This window comes from Lontra canadensis, unplaced genomic scaffold (genome assembly GCF_010015895.1).
Source record: "Lontra canadensis isolate GAN:19392208 unplaced genomic scaffold, GSC_riverotter_1.0 scaffold21, whole genome shotgun sequence".
Classification (NCBI taxonomy): domain Eukaryota; kingdom Metazoa; phylum Chordata; class Mammalia; order Carnivora; family Mustelidae; genus Lontra; species Lontra canadensis.
The window spans coordinates 24,288,313-24,312,443 of record NW_022631015.1 but is presented as its reverse complement, the minus strand read 5'-3'; the positions used below and the strand labels follow the sequence as shown (position 1 = coordinate 24,312,443).

The following is a 24,131-nucleotide window of genomic DNA, read 5'->3' as shown; positions in this document are numbered from 1 at the left end:
AAATGCATATTTACACTGTTCGGTCACAGAAACGTGGGAGTCTCCCCGTCCCGCTACTCTCACTTGCGACGTTGAGAAGCCAGTGACTGGAGGGGAGAGCTCTCGCCCGGTCCAATGGGAAACCGTACACGTTGGCTTTGGCCTCTGGGAAATGGAGTTCTGTGTCTTGGAGCATTCTGGGAATCGTAGTTCTGCAGACCTCCCGGCGCTGTGGAAAGCCTGCGACGTGTGGGGGCGGGGTTCTCTTCGCGCGACCGGAAGTGGCCGTTGAAGCCGGCAGTAGGCGTGAAAAGGGGTTGGCGTTGGGGAAGTGCAGCCTCCTCGGCTCCCTCCGCTAGGTCTGGTGATTGTCCCGGCGCTTCCGGACGCGGGATCCGAGCGTGTGGATCGCCCTAGAGGGAGGGAAGCCCAGGTATCACCATGGCAACCGCCAGCCTTGCGGCCGCGTGACGTCACCCTTCTCACTGGGCTGAAAGCGGCCTCTGCGGGAGGGAGCTGGGGAGTCCTCGAAGGGGGCGCCCCTCGCCTCCCTCTGTGCGGGGCGGTTCCGCCCTGATCCCTTGGAGGGCTTTGTTCTTTTGTTCCGGTCTAGGAGGAAGGACTGGAGCGGGGCCCCGCCCTGCTTGTCCTCCTTCCAGCTTTTCCACCCCGCAACAGGTGTGTCTTCCTGTCCCCGCGCCGGGGTGGGAGCCCGCAAGTGTGCGTGGAGGTGACGGGCCGGGTCTGGGGGCGCCTCTGGCCGGATTCGAGGGTCCGCACCAAGGCTCTCCTTGCCTCTGGAGCTGAACCTGCGTCCTCGAGCTCCGCTCTCTTTTTGTTCAGCGGGAGTGACTGTTCGGTGGCTCTCGGCGGGCGCTTCTCTTTTCCAGGGATCTCTCAGCCGCCGTGCAAAACTCTGAAGTATGATTGTGACGCATGCAGCTGACCCCGGGCTGTGTCTTTTAGGGCCGCCAGTCGCAGCGTATGCAAGGGCTCATCTGAGCCCCCGACCGAGGCCCCAGCTGGAAGGACGCTGCTCGGGAAACCCGGTGTGCACGTTCCAGAGGAGCGGAATGAGCTGCTGAGATGGAAGGTAGTGGGGACCACGGGGGGAGAGCGGGGTGATGGGCGCAGAAGAGCAAATACCTGACAGCTGGCAGAGGTGCTAGGAGGGAGCCTTCTCGCAAGGATAGAGAAAAACTGAATTACATTAAGGTGTGAGATTCTTACTTAGGTTTATATGACGAGACTTGCAGGAAGAGTTAATTCTCCCTGGCTTCGGGATGGGGAATGAAAAGGAGCGATGATTCAGAATGTCTGTGATCCTCGCATGACTTTTATTTCTTAAATATTAGAATGATAATCTTGTAGTCAGAAAGTCTTGGTAATCAACCGTTCAGTACAAGAATAAAAGTAACCCTGACAGATGGCTGTTTGTTAAGCCTATGCCTGAAGTGTGGCATTAAACTCTATTTTGGGTGTAGACTATTCCCTTGGTAGCTCTTTCTTTTCTTTTTCTTTTTCTTTAAAGTTCATTATTTTAGGCAGAAGTGCCTTTCCCCTTAACTTCTATACTGGATCTTAGTTCTTAGTCTCCAAAAGCAAGAGACTGTTATCTCTCTCACGCTACTGCCCTTCAGAATGTGAATTCAGCTGTTATAACTCCTACTCAGATTCTTTTCTTTTCTAAGCAAAACAGCCACAGTTCCTCTCACGGATCTTCATATCTATCTGGACCTCTTTTGCCAAGACTCTCCCAACTGAGAGCATGCTTCTTAACATGCATTGCCTAAAATGAAACATAGCTCTTTAGATATGTTTATGATAAGTTCTATACACTTTTAGTACCTGCAAATACTTTTTCCGGTTTGGATTATACTTTTGCTGTTTAGCATCAGATTATGTTTGCTTTGGAAACAATCAGTGATATTATTCTGTAAACTCTGTACATAAACCATTGTACATACACTACAGTGAACTAGATTTCTGCCTGCTTTGTGTAAGAGAATTGCTTTTTTATCCCTAATATCATGATTTATATATGATTGTTCAGTTTTTTTGTCCAAGTTTTCCAGCTTGTCAGAATAATTATGAATCTTCACTTACTCAGTGTTTGAACCGTCCTTTCCAGCTTCGTGTCACTGGCGTATTTAATGAGTGTTCCTTCTATTTCTTCCTTCTTGTCCTTGAACAGGTCAGTGTTAGGACAGAGCCCTGTGCCATGTCACTATAGACTTTCCTCTGCATTGTTAGTGTCTTTACATTCTGTAGGTATCAGTATGCACTCAAGTTTGGTTTAACCCATTCTCATACAGTTCTTTTTTTTTTTTTAATTTAATATCATTAGAAATCTTAACATTACTTATTTACATAGGTTTGAGCCATACCTCATATTAATCCTCAGTTCTTTTTTGCAAGAGTGCAGAGAATCTTCCTTACAACTGCAAGTGTATTTAAAATTTATCTCAAAACAAAAAGGTTAATTGTGAAAATCAACTCTTTCATTATATTAGCAGTAAGCAATTGTAAATTATAATAAAAATAACAATTCTGCTTACAATAGCATCAAAAATATGAAACAGGAATATAATTAGCATGTGTAAGATCTGTACACCAAAACTACAAAACGTTGCTGAGAAAAATTTTTCCAGCTATACTGAGATATAGCTGTTGTGTAAGCGTAGTGTAAGTTTAAGTTTTCCAGTGCGGTGACTTGATACACTTGGACGTTGGGAAGTGAACACCACAGTGAGGTTAGTTACCCCATCTTTCACCTCACATATTTGCCTTCTGTGCATGTGCGTGGTGAGAACCTTTAAAATTGACTCTTTCAGCGGGTTTCAGCTATATAATACGGTGTTAGTAACCACAGTCACCGTGCTCTACAGAGATCCCCGGAACTCCTTTATCTTATAGCTCGTGCCCTTTGACCAGCATCTCCCGTTTCCCCCACCCCTCCACCCCTGGAAATTCTTTGTCTCAGCTGTTTTAGATTCCACGTATAAGTGAGATCAGGCAGTATTTGTCTTTCGTTGTCTTATTTCACTTAGCACAATGTCCTCAAGGTCCATCCATGTTGTTTCAAATGGCGGGATCTCCTTCCTTTTTTTATGACTGAATAGTATTTCAGTGTGTGTGTGTGTGTTTGTATGCGTATGTGTACACACACATATCACAGCTGATAGAAATGTAAATTGATATGACCTCTTTGGAAAACAGTACAGAGGTTCCTCAAGAAATTAAAAATAGGGGGTGCCTGGGTGGCCCAGTCAGTTAAGCGGCTGCCTTCGGCTCAGGTCGTGATCTCAGGGTCCTGGGATCGAGCTCCGCACTGGGCTCCTGCTCTGCAGGGATCCTGCTTCTCCGTCTCCCTCTGCGGCTCCTCCTGCTTGTGCTCTCTCTCTGTCAAATACATAAAATTTTTAAAAAATTAAAAATAGAATTACCATATGATCCAGCAACCCCACTTCTGGGTACATATCCAAAGAAAATAAAGTCTCCTTGGAGAAGTACCTGCACCCCTGTATTTACTGCATTACTAATCACAACAGCCAAGACACAAGAACAACCTATGTTTCCGTCAGCAGATGAATAGATAAATAAGTGATGTATGCATTTCCATAGTGGCTATATCAGTTTACATTCCCATTAATAGCACACAAAGGTTCCTTTTCTCCACATCCTTAACAATACTTGTTATCTTTTGTCTTTTTGATAGTACTCATACTGACAGGTGGGAGGTGGTATCTCATTGTGGTTTTGATTTGCATTTCCCTGATGCTGAGTGATGGCAAGCACCTTTTTATGTACCTGCTGGCCATCCATATCTCTTCTTTGGAAAAATGTTTATTCAGGTCCTCTGCCCATTTTTAAGTTTATTTGTTTTTTTTTTTAAGGATTTTTTTTTTTTAAGGATTATTTGTTTTTATGCTATTGAGTTGTATGAGTTCCTTATACATATTTCATTTAACCCATATCAAATACATCGTTTGCAAATATTTTTTCCCATACCATAGGTTGCCTTTTCATTTTGTTGATTATTTCCTTTGCTATACAGACTTTTTTTTTTTCTTTTTTTAGTTTGGTTTATCTTTGCTCGTGTTGCTTGTGCTTTTGATTGAAAAGGTTGCCAAGACCAATGGCAAGGAGCTTTCCTCCTAACTTTTCTTCCAGGAGTTTTAGGATTTTAGGTTTTAAGTCTGTAATCTATTTCAAGTTAATTTTCATGATTGGTGTACAGTAGGGGTTCATTTTCATTATTCTGCATGTGATTATCTAGTTTTCTTACCACCATTTTTGGAAGACTGTTCTTCCTCCATTCTTCCCCCATTGAGTGTTCTTGGCTCTCCTGTCCAATATTAATGGGCCAAATATGCTGTTATGCTGAGTTTGAGAAGTATTGGTATTAATTCTTGCACTGTTAGATCGAGTTCACCGGTGAAACCGTCTCATACTAGTCTTGTTTGTTGCGGGGGGTTTGATTACTGGTTCAGTCTCCTTACTCCTTATTTTTCTGTTCAGATTTTCTGTTTCTTCATGATTCCGTTTTATTAGGCTATATGATTCTAAGAGTTTATTTTTTATAAGTTATCCAGTCTGTTGGCATAGTAGTTTTGTCTGATCCTTTGTATTTCTGGACTATCGGTTGTAATGTCTCCTCTTTCATTTCTGATTTTATTTAAGTCTTTACTCTTTTTTTCTTAGTTTAGCTGAAAGTTTTTCTATTTTGTCTGCCTTTTCAAAAAAACCAACTCCTAGGTTCATTGATCTTTTTAATTATTTTTCTGGTCTTTATTTCATTTACTTCTGCCCTCTTTATTTCCTTTGTTCTACTCACTTGCGGGCTCAGTTTGTTCTTTTTCTGGTTCCTTGAGGTATAAATATAGGCTGTGTATTTGAGATCTTTTTTCTAAATGCAGACATTTAGCACCTCTCAGAGCTGCTTTTTTTTGCTACATCCCATAGGTTTTAATATTTTGTTTCCATTTTCATTTGTTTCAAAACACCTTTTGATTTCCCTTTTGAGTTCTTCTTTGATCCTTTTGGCTGTCCCCAGGGTGCTGTTTAGTGTCTACATATTTGTGGCTTTTCCAGTTTTTGATCTCTGGTTTCATTCTAATATTGTTGGAATAGACAGTGGGTGTGATTTTAGTCTTCTTAAATTTGCTAAGACTTGTTTTGTGATCTATCCTGGAGAACGCTTCTGTGTCCTTGAGAAGGATGCATATTCTGGTAGTGTTGGATAGAATGTTCTGTAGATGTTTGTTAGGTCCAGTTGGTTTAAGGTAGGTTCAAGTCCAGTTTCCTTGTTAATTTTGTCTGGATGATCTATTCGTTGCTGGAAGTGGGTACCGAAGTCTTGTTGTCTATTTCTCTGTTAGTATTTGCTGAACAGATTTAGGAGCTTTGAGGTTAGGTGCATGCGTATTTATAATTATATTCTCTCTCGGTGAATTGACTATCGTTACATAATGACCCTTTTTGAGTCTTTACAGCTTGTGACTTTTAAGTCTGTTTTATTTGATACATGTATAACTAGATCTGTTCTCTTTTGTTTTCCATTTGGGTGGAATATCTTTTTCCATCCATTTGCTTTGAGCCTAGTGTGCCCTTAAAACTGAGGGAGTCTTTTCTAAGGCAGGATATAGTTGGGTCTTATTTTCTTTATCCATTCAGCCACTCTGTTCCTTTAATTGGAGAATTTAGAACATTTATGTTTAATAATTAGTAAATAAGGACATACTGATGCCTTATTACTCATTTTCTGGCTGCTTTCTATTTCCCCTGTTCTTTTCTTCCTCTTTTGCTGTCTTCCTTTGTGAACTGATCATTTTCCAGAGAGGTATGCTTTGATTTCCTTTTCTTTATCTTTTGTGTGTCTAGTATAGGTTTTGCTTTGTGGTTATCCTGGGGCTTACAGAAAACATCTTACAGATAAAACAGTCTGTTTCAGGCTGATTACTAACCTAACCTCAGTCGCATATAAAAACCTTTCCTTTTTTTTTTTTTTTATATTTTATTTATTTATTTGACAGAGATCACAAGTAGGCGGAGAGGCAGGCAGAGAGAGAGAGAGGGAAGCAGGCTTCCTGCCGAGCAGAGAGCCCGATGCGGGACTCGATCCCAGGACCCTGAGATCATGACCTGAGCCGCAGGCAGCGGCTTAACCCACTGAGCCACCCAGGCACCCATAAAAACCTTTCCTTTTTACTGCTCCTCCCATTGTAATGTCTTTGATGTCACAACTTAAATCTTTTTATATTTTCTATTAATAAATTATTAATTTATTATTAATAAATATTTTTAATTAAATTATTAATTTTTTATTAAATTAATTATTAATTATTATTGATATTAAATTAATAATATAATATATAATATATTATATATAATATATATAATAATATATAATATAAATATAATATATAATATAAATAAAAATAAAATAAAATATAAAAATAAAAAATAAAAATAAAATAAAAATAAAAAATAAAATAAAATAATATTAATAATATTATTAAATTAATTATTAAATTAATTATTTTTATTAAATTATTAATAAATATTTATATATAAATATATAATAATAATATATAAATATATATATTTATATATAAATATATAAATAATAAAATAAAAATAAATTAAAGGACAAGGCAGAGACCTTAACCCACTGAGCCACCCAGGCACCCCTAATTTCATGTTTTCATTAATCAGCATCCTCTCATTTCATATTGAAAGATGCCTTTCGGCATTTCTTGTAAAGCAGATCTAGTGCTGATAACTCCTTCAGCTTTTGTTGCACAGGAATATCTTTCTCCATTTCTGAAGCACAGCTTTGCTGGGTAAAGTATTTTTGGTTGGTAGTTTTTTTCTTTCAGCACGTTGAATATATTATCCAACTCTGTCCTGGCTGCACGGTCTTTTGCTGAGCACTCTGCCAATAGCCTTACAGGGCTTCCCCTTAAATGTGAGAGATTTTTTTTCCCTTCTTCCTGCTTTTATAATTTTGTCTTTGATTGTAGACAATTTTATCATAATGTTTATTTATTTTTAAAAAGATTTTATTTATTTATTTGACAGACACAGCGAGAGAGGGAACACAAGCAGGGGGAGTGGGAGAGGGAGAAGCAGGCTTCCCACGGAGTAGGGAGCCCAATGCGGGCGCGATCCCAGGGCCCCAGGATCATGACCTGAGCTGGAGGCAGATGCTTAACGACTGAGCCGCCCAGGTGCCCCCATAATGTGTTGTATTTTATTTTTTAAAGATTTACTTATTTGTCAGAGAGCAAGAGTGCACACAGCAAGGGAGGCTGCAGGCAGAGGGAGAAGCAGGCTCCCTGCTAAGTAGGGAGCCCAGTGTGCAGCTCAATCCCAGGACTCCAGGATCATGACCTGAGCTGAAGGCCGATGCTTAACCTACTTAGCCATCCGGGCACCCCATCATAATGTGTTTTAGAGAAGATATTTTTCAGCGGAAATTATTTGGAGACCTGTGAGCTTCATGAACTTGGAGGTCCTAGTTTCTGCCAAGATTTGGGAAATTCTTAGCTATTATTTCTTTATATGAGCTTTCTGTCTCTTTTTCCCTTTTTTCTTCTGGGTCTCCAGTAATGTATGGATTGTTTCTTTTAATGGTATCCTATTGTTGATGTAGGAGTTCTTCATGCTTTTTCCTCCTGCATTCTCCTCTGAGTGGACAATTTCAAACTAACCTCAAGGGTTCTTTCCTGTGTGTGGTCCAGTTAGCAACAGGTGTCTTCCATTGCATTTTTCATTTCATTGTGTTCTTTGGCTCTAGAATTTTTGTTTTCCTTTTTTTTTATGATTTATATCTATTAAACTTCAAATTTTGTGTATGGTTTTCTTAATTTCATTTAAATGTTTTCCTGTGTTTCTTAGAGCTCACTGAGCATCTTTAAAACAACGATTTTGAATTTTTTTTAATCATGTAAGTCCTGAAGCTCCCTTTCTTTAGCATTAGTTACAGGAAAATTACTCTGTTCCTTTGGTGGTGTCGTGTTTTCTTTCATGTTTCTTGAAGTCTGGTGTGATATCTTTGCATTCGAAGAGGCAGTCCCCTCTTCCTGTCACTGGCTTCGGGAGAAAAATACCTTCTGTCAACCCTGTTAGGGATTCTGAGGTGTTCTCAGACCTTCTGTGGATCCGTTTTGCCCACTCTTCTTGTTTCCTCGTGGGGAGGCTTTCTTAAAATTGTATGCCTTCTCTCGGTCCTGCAGCGCTAGGCCGGGTGCAGACAGACTCGCATTTGCTCTCCTCTGGTACTGAATGCTCAGGCTTTAGTGCCTTTTTCCCAATCCTGCAGAGTCAGGCTGGCCCGTGTGTGCTCGCTAGCGGTCTCCCAAGTCTTGCCCTCACTGCCGACGGGGATGTATGTACCTGGGGGTCCACCATGGGGGGTGTGTGTGTGCAGGTGCGGCAGGTTGCTGTTTTGTTTTGTTGTTGTTTTGCTTCCATCATGTGTTGAAACTTCCCTGTTGGACTCCTGGACTTCCACAGAGACATTCTCTTCCATGGGTGATGGTCTAATCCATGTTTGGATCCATCCATCCATCTTTGCAGGAAGGATGATAGAAAACTCTCATTATGCCACCTTGTCACTCCTCCTCAGTGTGTGCCTGTTACGTCTTTTATAAATGTGAATCAGCCAAAATGGTTTTAAGTCCTTGCTTTTTTTTTCTTCTTGGGATTTTTCACAGTTGTATAATTTTCATGTGTCTCTGTCCCTTATAGTCATAATATTTATAACGTTTATCGAGTGTCTGTTGTTGCCCTTTACTGGAACCAACATAGTTGGTCTCCGCAGGTCTCGCTGTTGTCAGTTCTGTTGGTTTCTGTTACTTGAAATCAAAAGCATCTTCCCTGAGACATTTGTCTTGATTCTGTTTTCCTAAAGTCTAGGTTACATATCTGTACATGCACAACATTTCCTTCTGCTAAAAACTCTAAAATCGCACCTTTTTTTTTTTTCTCAAGATGTCTATTACAAATCAGTCTTCCCTTAGCGATCAAATGTAAGTCAAGAAAAATACATACTTTCTTTTAGTGCTTCCTCTGCTTTCTGAGAATTGGTCTTTGCTGTGAGCCATTACTCTGAATGGACCTTGCCAAGAGCATAGTTTGTTTCTGGTTTTGGACATAAGTTACATTAAGTGCACAACTCTCAAGTTCATTGCTGGATTAATTTAGGTGTCATACACCAGTGGAATCACTACCCACAGTAAAATGTAGGATGTTTCTGATGCCCAAGTTTCTCTTGTGCTCCTGCCCAGGTACTACTATCCCTCCAGGCAGGGGTGACCACTGTTCTAACTTCCATTAACATCGATCAGTCTCTGTTTACGTGAGTTATCCAGTTGTGTGTTCTTCCACATCTGCTCAGCATTGTAGGGTACATGCGTGTTCCTCAATACATCAGTAGCTCATTCTTTTATGTTGTTGAGTAACATTCTGTTGTGTGAAAGTGTTGTGGTTTGCTTATCCATTCACCTGTTGAAAGACATTTGGGTGCTTTCCAGTTTGGCGACATTTTGAACAAACCTGCTCTGAACAATCTTGTACAAGTCTCGGCGGTCACGAGTCCTGGCACACGAGTGCAACTGCTGAGTTCAGAACAAGCGTATGTTTAACTTGGGTTTCTAACTGCCCAACAGTGTTCCTCTGTGGTTGGTACCTTTCCTGCCCCAGCAATGCACCGAAGTCCCCGTTCTCTGTACGCTTGCCGGCAGCTAGCACTGATAACGTGAGTTTAATCTTTAGAAATTCTGGTGGGTAGGCAGTATAAGTAATCGTGCCATTGCGATATGTAATTTATATTAACAGCAGCACTTTAAAGGGCCTGTGAGGACTTTTGGGAAGTAATCGTATTGTTTATTCAGATGTTCATAGCAGAAAAGGCAGTAGAAATACTTGGCTTTACTTAATAAGGAACAGACCGAGCTGAAGGCTACCGTACGTGTCCGGGGACAGAAGTGTGAACGTTGACACTTTACGCCCTGAGTCTACTGAGGAGGGTACCAGTTACGTTCTTTGTGTTTTTGGATTCAGAGAAGTAAAGGAAACCGCATAGTTCTTACTATTTTCACACGGGAAGATATCTGGATTTAACAGATTGCTGGGAGCAGCTAATCTGGACAGGATTCATTGTGGTTCCTTCTTCTTCTCCAGATATGTCCTCTTCGGGGTCTGCCCTTCTCCAAGGCGAACGGACTCTCCTCGCGTCAGCCAGTTTCCAGGTAAGTGGGAATTCCTGAAAGGCAGTTTAGTCCTCAGAGTAGACTGTGTGTTTCCCGCCGGGGGGTTTGTCCATTTAAAAACCAGCACCGGGAATTCGCTCCGGGCTCCCAGCTGCCCGGTGACTCCCGACCTCTGCCTTTCCAGCCTCACTAACACACTTACCTAAGCTCCTGCTTAGCGTCTGGTCAGCTCCAATAGTGACAGAGCAAAGGATGTACAAAACTGAGTCCTCTACGGGCATAGACCAGATGACTGCTAAAACCAGAACAGGTGAATATAAACAAAGCTAAGCGAGTACCACGGAAAACAGAGAATGCAGGTATGTGCGGTCTGGAGGGCTCAGAGTTTCGAGGGGTATGGGATTGGCACTGCCTCTCACAGGATGGTGGCCATTTGGATACTTAGACAAGTAATGTGGGGGAATGGGGTGGATTTTAGCTTGGAGAAGATGTTAAGCAAAGGTTCTCAATTAACACGTGTTAAACAGGAATCAGAAAACTTGTGAGAGCCGGTTTATTTTTGGCAGAGGGTAAACAAATGATTAAATAAGTTGGAATGTGGCAGGCCTCAGATGTCTCGATGAGAAATTGAAGGCTTTCTTCTGTAGGCCATCCATTAATGGTTTTTGAGGAAGAAAGGACAGGATACTGTTTTAGGAAAAACCAGAAACTGACTGAGAAGTCATACAAAAAAGGTAACCCTTGTTCCACCAGGTATAATTCATCTCATGCCTTCCTTAATCAGCCTACTTTTTCTTAGACTTTCCCCCTGCTTCCTTCCCACAGTGTAATCAAAGAAATGATCCCAGTTCTTCCCACTTTCAGCTCATGTACTTCTGGTGTCACTTGTTTATTGAGGTATAATGTGATAATAAGCTACACGTATTTAAAGTGTGTAACTTGGTAAGTTGTGACATACCTATGCACCCATGAAACTGTCACCACAATCAAGACAGTGAATGTATCCAGTCAGAGAACACACTTTGTGTGACTGGAGTCTCTCTGGATTTGAGACGTCTGTTGCTGTGACTGGTCATCTTGGGTAAGTGAGCACTGAGCCCTTGAACAGAATGTATGTTTTGCTGTTGTTGGGTAGAGGATCCTAAGAATGGATTAGCTTCCTTTTACCAGCTTAATGATTGACAACAACACATTTACTCTACAGTTACGGAATCCAGGTCAGAAGTCCAAAATGAGCTGGCCGGGTTGCATTCCTCTGAAGGCTGTGGGGCAGAATCTGTCCCCTCACCTTCCAGCTTCTAGAGGTGGCCTAGGTTCTTTGGCTTGTGTCCTGTTCCTTCGTCCTCAGAGCTACTGGTGTGGCATCCTTAAACCTCGATTCTTCACGACTCCTGCTCTGTGACCTTCTTATTAGGCCTCTTGGTGACACTGGGCCCCGCCTATCATCTGGGATAATTTGCCCATCTTAAAGTCCTCAACACCATCCCACCTGCAGTGCCTCTTGTTTTCGATAATTTCAATAATTTCATAGTTTGGAGGATACGGATGTGACCATCTGTCGGGGGCCGAGGTCAGGTCACATCGGTGGAGTGTTGTTCAAATGCTTTACGTCCTTACTGATTTTGTCTACTTGTTGATTTATCAACTGTCACGACGGGGGTACTGAAATTCAGGGCTGTCATGGAGATTTGTGCATTTCTCCCTGCAGTTCTCTGGTTTTCCTGCATGGATGTTGAAGCTGCTCCCAGGCACATAAGCATTTGGGATGATTACGTCCTCTTCATCGTTTTCATTGAGAAATGAACTTTCCGTTGTTGGCCCTGAAGCTTGCTTTGCTATTTGATTAGTGTCAGTGTTGCATATCCTTTTTCATCCTTCTGTTTTAATTTATTTATGTCTTTATTTATAGGTAACATGTAGTTCATTGAGTTTTGCTTATTTCAGTCCAATCTGGCAATCTGCCTTTTAATTGGGGGTATTTATTTATTTACTTATATATTTTTTAAAAGATTTTATTTATTTGACAGAGATAGAGAGCAGGACAGGGAGGAGAGGGAGAAGAGGCTCCCCACTGAGTAGGGACCCCCACTTGGGGCTCGATCCCAGGACCCTGAGATCACGACCCAAGCCAAAGGCAGACACTCAGCCGACTGAGCCACCCAGGCACCCTCAGTGTGATTATTTATTTTTTTTTTAAAAAGATTTTATTTATTTATTTGACAGAGATCACAAGTAGGCAGAGAAGCAGGCAGAGAGAGAGGAGGAAGCAGGCTCCCTGCTGAGCAGAGAGCCCGATGCAGGGCTCGATCCCAGGACCCTGGGATCATGACCTGAGCCGAAGGCAGAGGCTTAACCCACTGAACCACCCAGGTGCCCCTCAGTGTGATTATTGGTGTGATTATCATCCAGTTTTGTTTTTTTTTTCCTGTTCATACTGCCTTTGTTCCCTTTTTCTATTTTTACCTTCCTTTGGAAACTGAATATTGCTTAGGATTCTAGTTTCTTTTCTTCACTACCTTACTAGCTATAAACCTTTGCTATTCTATTTTATCATTTTACTTTTTAAAGATTTATTTGAGAGAGTGAGCACTGGAGAGAGAGAGTGCACAAGCACCAGGGGGATGCTGAGGGAGAAGCAGACTCCCTGCTGAGCAGGGGGCCGAGGTAGGACTCGATCCTGTCCTGGGATCTTGACCTGAGCCGAAGGCAGACATTTAACTGACTGAGCCACCCAGGCAGCCCCTCCCTTTGTTATTTGTTGCTTAAGGTACACATGTTTATCGCCACTTACTTTCCAGTGATACTCCCACTGAATAGAAGAACGTTCAGTAGTGTTCCTCCACTCCTCTCTCCTCCCAGTATTTAATGCAATTTGTGGCACCTGCTTTCCTTGTACACGTGCTGTAAACCCCACAATATTTGTTTTTGTTTAAGCAATTATCTTTCAAAGGGGTGTAGATAGTAAGGAATTTCTGGTGTTTTTCATCTTTATGATGTATATCAGTGACTGACAGTCTGGGGCGATTTTGGCCCCTGGGACGTTTGGAAATGGGGGAAGACATTTTGGATGTTACAGCTTGCTGGGACCTGCTCCCGGCTCCTGGAGGATTGATGCCGGCCATGCTGCCCCCACGATGATTTAAAAGAATGATTTGGGGGTGCCTGGGTGGCTCAGTGGGTTAAGCCTCCGCCTTCACTCAGGTCATGGTTTCAGGGTCTTGGGATCAAGCCCCGCATTGGGCTCTCTGCTCAGTGGGGAGCCTGCTTCGCCCCCCCCCCCCCCGCCGCCAGACTATAATCTCTAATAAATAACTAAAATCTTTTTAAAAAATGATTTGGTCCAAAACATCAGTAATAATGAGGTTGAGAAACATTGGTGCTAGATCCTCATTCTCATCTGCTAAGATGAGAATCGTTTTTCCTTCTGCATGAGGGGCTTCTGCAAGGTTTCTCACAGTATGGTCTGCTGGTCACGAACTCTTTCAAGTTTGTAATGTCCGAAGAAGGCTTCATTTTGCCATTGTTTTAAAGTTCTAATTGGACCGTTTTTCTTCTTTCTAGTATATAATGTTCCATTTTCTTGTTTGCATTGCTTCCAGCGAAAAAGTCACTGTCATATTTTATCTTTGTTCCTTCACATTTATGTGTCTTTTTTCCTCGGGATGCTCGTAGGACCTCCGCTGACACTGGTTTGAGCTCGTTATTAAGGTGTGTCCGAGCATCGATTTCTCTGGGTCTCGTGTGCCTGTGGTTTCTCGAGTTTCTTGGGCCTGTGAACTTCCAAGTTCAGCAAACAATGAGCTGTTGTTTCTTCAAATGGTTCTCTGCTCCACTCCCCTCCTTCTGTTTTCACGGACTCCGGGTGCACACGTTGGGCTCCCTGAAGTCACCCGCAGCTCCCCGAGGCCATCTTTTTATAAACGGTTTTCTCCTGTTTCACTTTTGATATTTTCTATTTTGTTGTCTTTGAATTTATTTTTCCTTCAATGCCTGAACTGCCAGGGAGACTGTTGGGCGTGCTTTTCATCTCCCAACGTTCTCACTTTCAGCTCTAGATATTCCATTAAGGTCTTTTTAAAAAAGTCTTCTGTGGTTCTGTTAACTTTTTGGACATCTAGAATACAGTCCTAATTTTTAATGTTCTCCTCTCTTAATTTTAGCATCTGTGTTAGTTATGGGTTGGCTTTAATGGATTAATTTTTTTCCTCATTAAGGATGTATTTTCCTGCTTCCCGGCAGACTTGATAATTTGATTGGATGGCAGACACTGTAAGTTGACTTTATTGGGTTCTGCATACTTCTGTGTTCCTATAAAATATTATTATTTTTTAAAGATTTTATTTATTTATTTGACAGAGATCACAAGCAGGCAGAGAGGCAGGCAGAGAGAGAGGGAAGCAGCCTCCCTGCTGAGCAGAGAGCCCGATGTGGGGGCTTGATCCCAGGACCCTGGGATCATGACTTGAGCCAAAGGCAGAGGCTTTAACCCACTGAGCCACCCAGGCGCCCCCCCTATAAAATATTCTTAAGCCTCATTCTGGGGTTAAATTACTCGAAACAAGTGTGTTTCTTTCACATCTGGCTTCTAAGACACATTAGGTGATGCAGACGGTGTGCAGTGTAGGGTCGCCTGGTGCTTCGAGTGTTTTACCCGGCATCTACAAACCGTGTAATTTGCCCGTTTGACTGGTGGGAACAGAAACGGTTTCCACCCTTTATGAGCACCGGTGCTGCTCCCTCAAATCCTGGGTGATTCCTCCTCTGCCGCGGGGGTCTCACCACGCCTGCGCCCTGCTGGGTACTCTGCTGGGTACTCGAGAGGGAACCTCTGCAGCTCTCGTTGCTTCTCTCCTGGTGCAGCTTTCCTCTGCAGGGCTCTGTCCTGAGACCTCAGTGCCTGGATGTCCCCCGAGACTCTGCATCCTCTCTCTGTTCCGGGAGGCTGTTGGGCAGACCCCCCTTCCCTCCTCCCCGCCCCTCCGGTCTGCACCCTTGCCTGGAAACTCAGGGCAGTGAGCGGGAGCAACTGTGGGACTCCCCTTGTTCCCTTTACTGGTTCTTAGGGATCACTGGTCTTTGTTGTAGGAGAGTCACCGTCTTGGAAACTTGTTTCCTGTGTTTTGTCTGGGATTTTTTGGTTAGTTCATACAGGAGTGCGGATCCGATCTTGTTAGTCTCATCTTGACCACATCTTGATCCTTTTTATGTTGTTGTCTTTGAATTTATTAAACTTTATTATAAACAATAAGCTTTATTAGGGTGGATCTAGCCCAGCCTCACTCCGGGACTGTTTCTCAGGGGCCCCAGGACCTCCCTGTAATCCAGTGACTTGATAGAAGCACTCACGCAATGCCGGGCCATGACTTAGGGCCAAAAACGATTACAGCAAAGGATACAAAACAGGATCAGAAGGAAAAAGGTCCTTGCACATGGAAGCCAGAGAAATCACGTGCAGGTACTCCCTTTGTGAGTCCGGCTTGCAGGGCCTCTGTTTCTGGCTGTGAGCCACAGAGATGTGCGGATAGCTCTCCCTGGGGGAGCCTGGGAGGCCGGAGTTCTTAAAAGGAGGCCGCCCTTGGGCACACGCCCACTGTTGAGAGCTCTGGGTGCTGAGGGGCTTTCAGGCTCAGGTCATGGTCTCCCTTTTCTGGGGGTTGCCGTTCTGTCCTGCCTGTTGTTCAGATACAGAAACGTTTCTTCCAGATCCGTCGCTGTGGACACCGGCAGACCTAGTCCACCTGCTCTCTTGTGGTTAGAAACAGATATCTCATGAGCTGACTTAGCCATTTTAAAACAAAATTCACTCACCCAGTTTCAGATACAGACTAAAGAATAAGTAGGACGTCCCGGGACCGCCTCCAGCTCCCAGCACATGCTCCCTCCGGTAACACCCGCTACTGTCTTCTTTCAGATCTTCCTCTGTCACTTACATATGAACCTTTGTAGTTGTAAACATACACAGGATCGTGCCACGCAGACTGGTCTCGGTATCACGCATGTTTCTGAATCCGTGCAGAGACAGACTTCATTTTTAAAATGGCCACTAAAATCTTTTAAAAAAAGGGGTGGGGGGCACCTGGGTGGGTCATTGGGTTAAGCTTCTGCCTTTGGCTCAGGTCATGATCCCAGGGTCTGGGGATGGAGCCCCACATCCAGCTGTCTGCTCGGCAGGGAGCCTGCTTCCGCCTCTCTGCTTACTTGTGATCTCTGTCTGTCAAATAAATAAATAAAATCTTGAAAAAAATAAATAAAATGACCACATAAGGTGCTTTAGTATGGACGTGCCGTATGTCCCATGGCGTCCAACCGCACTCTTACAGGGGACACTCAACGTTTGCTTTTCATCCTCCGGAGCGTGGCAAGGGTGCTTGAGCGCGTCTTTGCCCTCTGAGGGCTTTTGGACACTAAATTCCTACATGCGACAGAACGGGACTGGATGACGTGTGCATCTGAAGTCTGGGTGGATCCTGTCACGTTGCCCCCCCGGGTAGACCGACTCAGGGCCCTGGTCTGCAGGTGGGCGGCCCAGCCGGCCTCTCTCGGCCCATGGTGGTTGCCGACAGGAGCACGTTCTCCCATTTCTGTGGCATCGTCGTGGGTGCACTGCTTGTTTGCATTGTTGGCTTGTGGGTTCATCTCTTTTGTTACTTACGGAAATTCAGAATATTGCCTTTTGTTTCTAATTTTAGAAGTTTTACACTTTTATGTGGTTATATCAATCTCTGAGGATTTTTTGCTTTCTATATTTCAAGCTTTTAAACCCTTTTATTCTATTTTTGCTTTTTCTTTAGAATTCTACTCCAACAGAAATTTTCGTGTGTGCTGTGAAGAGACTCACCTTAATTTTTTTCTCAAATAGACAGTCCTTTGTTATGATACTATTTAGTGACTAATTCAGCTTATTTTAGCTAATTTGAAAGTTGCTTAATCCTCTTCAGTTCTTAGAACCCTGGGTCTGTTTCACTGAGTCTTAGTCCATACTAGGCCACTGTTTTACTTTCTCTCTTGCTATACCTACTTTAGTGTGTGTGTGTGTGTGTGTATGTGTGTGTGTGTATGTGTGTATGTATATATATATATATATATATATATATATATATGATAGGGCAAGTCTCCTCCCCAAATTCTTTCACAACTATTTTTGGTTATTCTTAGACACTGGAGGTAGGTAGGACGTCTTACTGTTGTTAGTAGGAACACTGTAATACTTCATGTACTTAGAACACAGAGATGATGGTGGCCAGCGTGGCCGACACTGACCTAGCCCAGGGGTATGCCGGACCCTAAATGAAGAGCTTCCTGTTGAACATTCCTTATTAATTTCTCACAGTAACCCTATGAATGAGGTACTGTTTCTGTATTCATTTCACAAAGAGGAAACATCGAAGCCATTTCTCAGATAGCCCCGTAGCTGTCTTGCCTTCCTTCTGTCTGTACTGCAAACTCTACCCTTTTCCTAGGTGGCGGCTTTATGGCTAAGGAGAAACCTGTTTGGTATTTCAGGAGTCCGTGACCTTCAAGGATGTGACAGTGGATTTTACCCAGGAGGAATGGAAACAGCTGGATCCTGTCCAAAGAGATCTGTTCAGGGATGTGACACTGGAGAACTACACGCACCTGGTCGCCATAGGTGAGGGCGGTCCCTGGGCTGCTGGTCTGGGGTGTGTAGCAGGAGGGGTCTCTTGGGCTTCGGTGAGTTTTGTCCTTTAATGAAGTTAGGAAACCTAAGATTCCTAAATTTTGAAAGGCTGTCAAAAGGTGTCTCCTCTCCTAGCAAGTAGAAGTACAAACGAGTTAATTTTTCTGAGTCCATATTGGTTCCCACGTTTTACCGCGTCTGGGGATCTGTCACATCGAGGCTTTATGTGCTCTTCCTCCTGTCGGACTTGTCCCGTGTAGCGCTTTCCTCCTATAATCAGGCACCTTTTCCCCCATGGGCAGGACTCCAAGTTTCCAAACCTGATGTGATTTCCCAGTTAGAGCAAGGGACGGAGCCGTGGACCGTGGAGGCTGGCGTCCCAGGAGGTGCTTTCGGAGGTGAGTAACGGGCGCCTGCTGGACGGGTGTCATGGACTCTGACCATTAGCCTGACGAGAGGGTTTTCTCTCCAAAATGCAGACGGACTTGCTTCTCTTTAGCATCTCCTGTGGAGAGAGGAGAACCCATCTGGACTCTCAGGGCTTTGTCAGAACACTAACCGTCTCAACATGTACTCTGTTTGCATACTCCTCCCAGAGGCGGTCTCCTTCCTGCTCTTTTCTGAAGGCAGCCCCTTGACCTGCACTCTGGATTCCACCTTTCCCCACCTCCTTTGGGACCCTGGTCTCTTAATTCAGCCCTTAATTACCATGTGTTCCGGCCTGCAGGCTCGATGACTAGGCCCTCCCAGCAGAAACCGTGCCCAGCACCCACATGCTTTTACTCTTCATCCTGTTGGCCACCATCCAGTCCTCCTTGCTTTCCCAGCCACACTCTCCCAAAAGTGAGCTCCGTTCCCGCAGTCTCATTTATCACTTGTTCCTTAAGCTCTGACCCTATCCTTGAAATTGTGAATAGTTTTCCTGTAAACCATGAATTCCCAGACTGCACAGAAAGGCACTTCAAAGATCTGAGCCTGAAAAAATACACGGATCGGTCATGTAGGTGAGGGACAGAGTTCCAGCGTCAGTGAGGGGGAGTACGGGCTCTTTTTGTGGGGAGAAAAGAAAGCACTCCATGTTCAAATTTGAGAAGTGCTGGGTCATCAGAATTCTAGCAGGTTTCTTATTGAAAGGCCACTCAGATTTCTTAACTACGTAACAGGCCAGATGAACTTCCCACAGGGTTGCATAGAATGCACCTTTCTTCCTCCCCCTCCCCCCCAACCATGAAGGCTTTCACACTGCGCCCTTTAAAATCTTCCTCTTAGAAGATGGTTTCTTCCTCTTAGAAGATGGTTTCACGGAACACAGTTTAGAAAAGTGACTTTAGAAAAATTAAGAGCTTTATTAAACCACGCTTAACTTTTGAAAAGTCATTTTATTATAAATGAAAGTTTTAAAAAACCCCGACTTGAGCAAATAGAAAGCAATTTAAAAATATTTAACTGTGTACCAAAAAATCCTAGACTTTTCACAAAACGCTTCAGTCATCACCCAAGAGAGAGATATTTAGGTAAAAATCGCACTAGACACCTCACGTTGCGTGGGTAACGTCGATGGTCCCGGTGATCCAGCCCGTAGGCAGGAGATGGTTGCTTGAAATCCTCGGCCCTGTTCCTTGGCGGACTTTTGGTTACTGGAATGGGACCCCACAATGGCGGTCCTTGTAAGCCAGTCGCTGGCCTGCGCTCCGCAGCATTCTGAGCGGACGTCACTGCTGGCTTGGCTGCTTCTATCTCTGGAAGAAAAACGCACAGCTTTACAGACACATACGGGTACCTGGAAGTTGTAAGTGTCCCTAAAGGAAAGTGGCTGCTGGTCCCGTGCCTTGTCTCCTCATGCCGTCGTCTCTGGGCCTGTAGAGACCCGGCCCCCACAGAATCCTGACACGCATCTTACCTCACAGGTCTACCTTGGTCTCCTCCTGCGGCCTGGCTGTGAGCCCCCCGACAGCTGCCCCACGCGCAGGGGTGTGGCAGTACTGGGGCCGAGGCCCACGGCTTTGCAGTAGTAAAGTGAGAATTCCTCTTTGCCCTAGGAATGGTGGTGTTCAGTCTGGCCTTCTGGAACGCTCTGTAATCCTTCATTCATTGCCCTACGCAGATCTAAGGCCAGCATGGGTAACGTCGGTCACGTGCTCATTGCTTTCAGCGGCAACCCCAGCCACGGCTGGACGCCCTTTTCCCCTTTCACAGCCTCAGACCCATGGTCTCCATATTCCTCACTGTGAACTATGCGGAGAGGGTATTTTTTTTGGCCAGCTGCTGTACAAATAGGTCTGTCTTGGTGGTTCTGCTAGTGAAACATACCCATTCCTTGGACTGCACAACCGGCCGTTCGCCCAAACTCTACGGGTCTGCGCTGAGGGGGTCCAGCTGTTTCGAGTCGGCCTGGGCTTCCAGATGCCCTGCCTGTAGCCAGGGCACCCGGAGCGGTGGGGGGTGGGGGCTGTCCTGTGTCTGCCTCACGGCACACCCTTGCAGTGACAGTGGTGGTGACCGTGGTCCTCTCCTGTCACCAGTGGAACCGAAGAAACGTTATTACAGGGCTCCGTTTCCGTACTCTGAATCTGCTAGCACTGATTCCCCTGCTGCTTCAGTTTTCCTCTCCCTGGTCTTAAGCAACATTCCGCCTCCTGGTTATGTGTCTGTCTGTCGTTTGTGTGCGGAAAAACTGCTATCATTAGTCCATTTTAGTCCGCGCGTTACCCTATCTTCAAGGGACTTTGCCTGCTCTGTTCTTTTCTCACAGACTTTCCTGTTGCTTTTCCTGTTCTTCTGGTGCTGTTCATGCTGATCCTCCGTGTGTCTGAACATCTGGGTGGCTCTACTTCTGGCATCTTCCGCCCCCACAAACACTATAGTCTGGTCCCTCGGTTCTCTTCCCAATTCTCTGAATGCCTAGAGTTGAACTTGCCTTCCTCCCTTGAAGTAAGTCCTCTGCGCCGCTCCCATTCCCTGCAGAGATGCAGCCGTTGGCTCAGGTTCGCGGCTGACAGCAGGGCCTAGCAGGCCGGGTCTTCCCCAGTTGTCCTCACTCAAAATCTTCCTTCACAGACTTTTTTTTTTTTTTTTTTAAAGAATTTATTTATTTGACAGAGAGAGATCACAAGTAGACAGAGAGGCAGGCAGAGAGAGAGGAGGAAGCAGGCTCCCTGCTGAGCAGAGAGCCCGATGCGGGGCTCGATCCCAGGACCCTGAGATCATGACCTGAGCCGAAGGCAGAGGCTTAAACCACTGAGCCACCCAGGCGCCCCCCTTCACAGACTTTTGTTTGCTGCTCATTGGCAATCAATCCCAGCTCAGACTTGCTGTAGTCTGATGGGGTCTTCTCTCAGCCATCTCTCATCTCCATGGTCAGTTTCTAATTTACTGTTACCTAATTTACTGTTACCGAAATTACCTGTGAAACGGAGTGTGAGACATTCCCTTGCCACTTTCATATTTTATTTATCGTTCTCCTTTGCTCTTTCCAGCTTTCCCCCTAATGGCTATACCGGGACATCCTTCAGATTTCCTAAGGGCTTCAGTTTTAGCTTCATGAGGTCCTTCCCACAACAGCAATGATTTTTCCCCTTCAATGTAGAGATTATAGACATTTTCTTTCTCTTTCAGACTGTGAGACAAGAACAGAAAAGAGCAGATCAGCCCCAGAGCCAAATATCTCTGAAGAACAGCCATCTCAGGAGGCAGTCGTGGAGAAGCAGCGAAGGGATGATCCCAGTAGTTTTAACTTTTCGGAGAGTTGGGAGTATGAAAGCAGTGTAGGGAAGCACCAGGCAAGCCGACAGATGCCTACAGGAGAACGGAAAGTCACTGAAAAGACTACGCCCGCCTGGGAGAGAGGCCCTGTGACGAACGACTTTGCAAAAAGCATCAATGTGAGTTCAAGCCTTGTAACACGAGAAAAAGCGTCAGAAGAGACCTCGACTAAAACGAGTGCCAAACAGAATGCAAACCCAGTTAAGAAAGAGAAATCGTGTAAGTGCAACGAATGCGGGAAAGCTTTTAGTTACTGTTCGGCTCTTATTCGTCATCAGAGAACACATACAGGTGAAAAGCCCTACAAATGTAACGAATGTGAGAAAGCCTTCAGCCGGAGTGAGAACCTTATAAACCACCAAAGGATTCACACTGGAGATAAACCATATAAATGCGATCAGTGCGGAAAAGGCTTCATTGAGGGTCCGTCTCTTACTCAACATCAGAGAATTCACACTGGAGAGAAACCCTATAAATGTGACGAATGTGGGAAAGCCTTTAGTCAGAGGACCCACCTGGTGCAGCACCAGAGAATTCACACCGGGGAGAAACCATACACTTGCACTGAGTGTGGAAAAGCCTTTAGCCAGAGGGGCCACTTCATGGAACATCAGAAAATTCACACCGGAGAGAAACCCTTTAAGTGTGATGAATGTGACAAAACCTTTACCCGGAGCACACACCTTACTCAGCACCAGAAGATCCACACGGGCGAGAAAACCTACAAATGCAACGAGTGCGGGAAGGCGTTCAACGGGCCGTCGACGTTCATCCGCCACCACATGATCCACACCGGGGAGAAGCCGTACGAGTGCAACGAGTGCGGGAAGGCCTTCAGCCAGCACTCGAACCTCACGCAGCACCAGAAGACGCACACGGGGGAGAAGCCGTACGACTGCGCCGAGTGCGGGAAGTCCTTCAGCTACTGGTCGTCCCTGGCGCAGCACCTGAAGATCCACACAGGGGAGAAGCCGTACAAGTGCGCCGAGTGCGGCAAGGCCTTCAGCTACTGCTCGTCGCTCACGCAGCACCGGCGGATCCACACCCGGGAGAAGCCCTTCGCGTGCGGCGAGTGCGGGAAGGCCTTCAGCTACCTGTCCAACCTCAACCAGCACCAGAAGACCCACACGCAGGAGAAGGCGTACGAGTGCAAGGAGTGCGGCAAGGCCTTCATCCGCAGCTCGTCGCTGGCCAAGCATGAGCGGATCCACACCGGCGAGAAGCCCTACCAGTGTCACGAGTGCGGCAAGACCTTCAGCTACGGCTCGTCGCTCATCCAGCACCGGAAGATCCACACCGGTGAGCGGCCGTACAAATGCGGTGAGTGCGGGCGCGCCTTCAACCAGAACATCCACCTGACGCAGCACCAGCGCATCCACACGGGCGCCAAGCCCTACGCGTGCGCCGCGTGCGGCAAGGCCTTCCGCCACTGCTCGTCGCTGGCGCAGCACCAGAAGACGCATGCGGAGGAGAAGCCCCACCAGTGCGGCCAGTGCGACAAGGCCTTCAGCCAGAGCTCCCACCTGGCGCAGCACCGGCGCGTCCACACGGGCGAGAAGCCCCACCAGTGCGGCGAGCGCGACAAGGCCTTCAGCCGCGGCGCGCACCTGACCGAGCACCAGACTGCACACCAGACCACGCACGCGGCCCAGAAGCCCTGCGACGGCCGCGAGTGCCGCAAGGCCCTCAGCCAGCGCCCGCGCGCGCGCTCCGGGGACAGACCATTTGGCTGCGGCGACTGCGGGAAAGCCTTCCGGTATCGCTCGGCCCTCAGCAAGCACCAGAGGCTGCACCCGGGCATCTGATGCAAGCCGGTCCGCTCGGTCCCCGACCGCGTCCCCAAGGAGCGGAGCGACGGGAGAAATGGGGTAGGCCCAGCGGCCTCTCCTCCATGTGCTGGGGCGTGGACAGGACATGGGCTGGGGCGACCGGCTGTGACATCTGGCAGCTCGGGGACACTGCAGAATGGCACCGTTTGACGCTTCGGTTTGCTCTGTGAATGAGGGAGTTGGATTGAGGGTTTCAGGGGCTGTTCGGAGTTTTTTATCCCAATTTTGTATATTCACAATCTCTTTGTGATTAGGATTACTCTGCGACAGCGCTGGGCTGTGTCGCCTCTAGAGTGTGTCTGTCTCTGCATGTTTGGCTAATAGAAAGCATTTGTGCTTCAGCAACTAGATGGGGACCTGTGAGGCTCCTGTTCTCATGCATTAAGTTGATTAAGTAACTGGTCCCTAATAAAAAGAATTACAAAGCATTCTTAAGTAATTCAGAGTGTATACTGGCTCACCTCGGGGTGAGGATTAAACCTTCCCGATCCGATGTCTTGGAGTATGCCTTACCATCTTAGGAGTCAGTCACCACCACAGAGATGGGCTGCAGCTAAACCGGCACTACTTAGCCCTCCCTGAACAGTGGACTCGCTGCAGGGCCCTTAGGAAATTCTGCCAAGGCCCCACCCTCGGAGAGGGACCTTGGGAAGGACCAGGATTCGGTGTCTTTTATAAACTCAAGGAACTGGAGCAGATCCCCCA

The 24,131-nt window shown here is 45.7% G+C and overlaps 1 protein-coding gene across 3 annotated transcripts; it reads left to right on the top strand.

Annotated features, from left to right (window-relative positions):
* The first annotated feature begins 300 nt into the window (after positions 1 to 300).
* ZNF184 (zinc finger protein 184) lies at positions 301 to 23,870 on the top strand. Of its 3 annotated transcripts, none has more exons than XM_032861674.1 (6): positions 301 to 412; positions 946 to 1,072; positions 10,168 to 10,235; positions 17,700 to 17,826; positions 18,138 to 18,233; positions 21,451 to 23,870. In XM_032861674.1, the coding sequence occupies exons 2-6, from the start codon at positions 1,066 to 1,068 to the stop codon at positions 23,400 to 23,402; spliced, it is 2,250 nt and encodes a 749-aa protein (XP_032717565.1). In that variant the 5' UTR covers positions 301 to 412; positions 946 to 1,065; the 3' UTR covers positions 23,403 to 23,870. The 3 variants fall into 3 exon arrangements, with proteins under 3 accessions (XP_032717565.1, XP_032717566.1, XP_032717567.1); XM_032861675.1 differs by lacking the exon at positions 301 to 412 and adding an exon at positions 467 to 657; XM_032861676.1 differs by lacking the exons at positions 301 to 412; positions 946 to 1,072; positions 10,168 to 10,235 and adding an exon at positions 10,449 to 10,555.
* Positions 23,871 to 24,131: the final 261 nt, after the last annotated feature.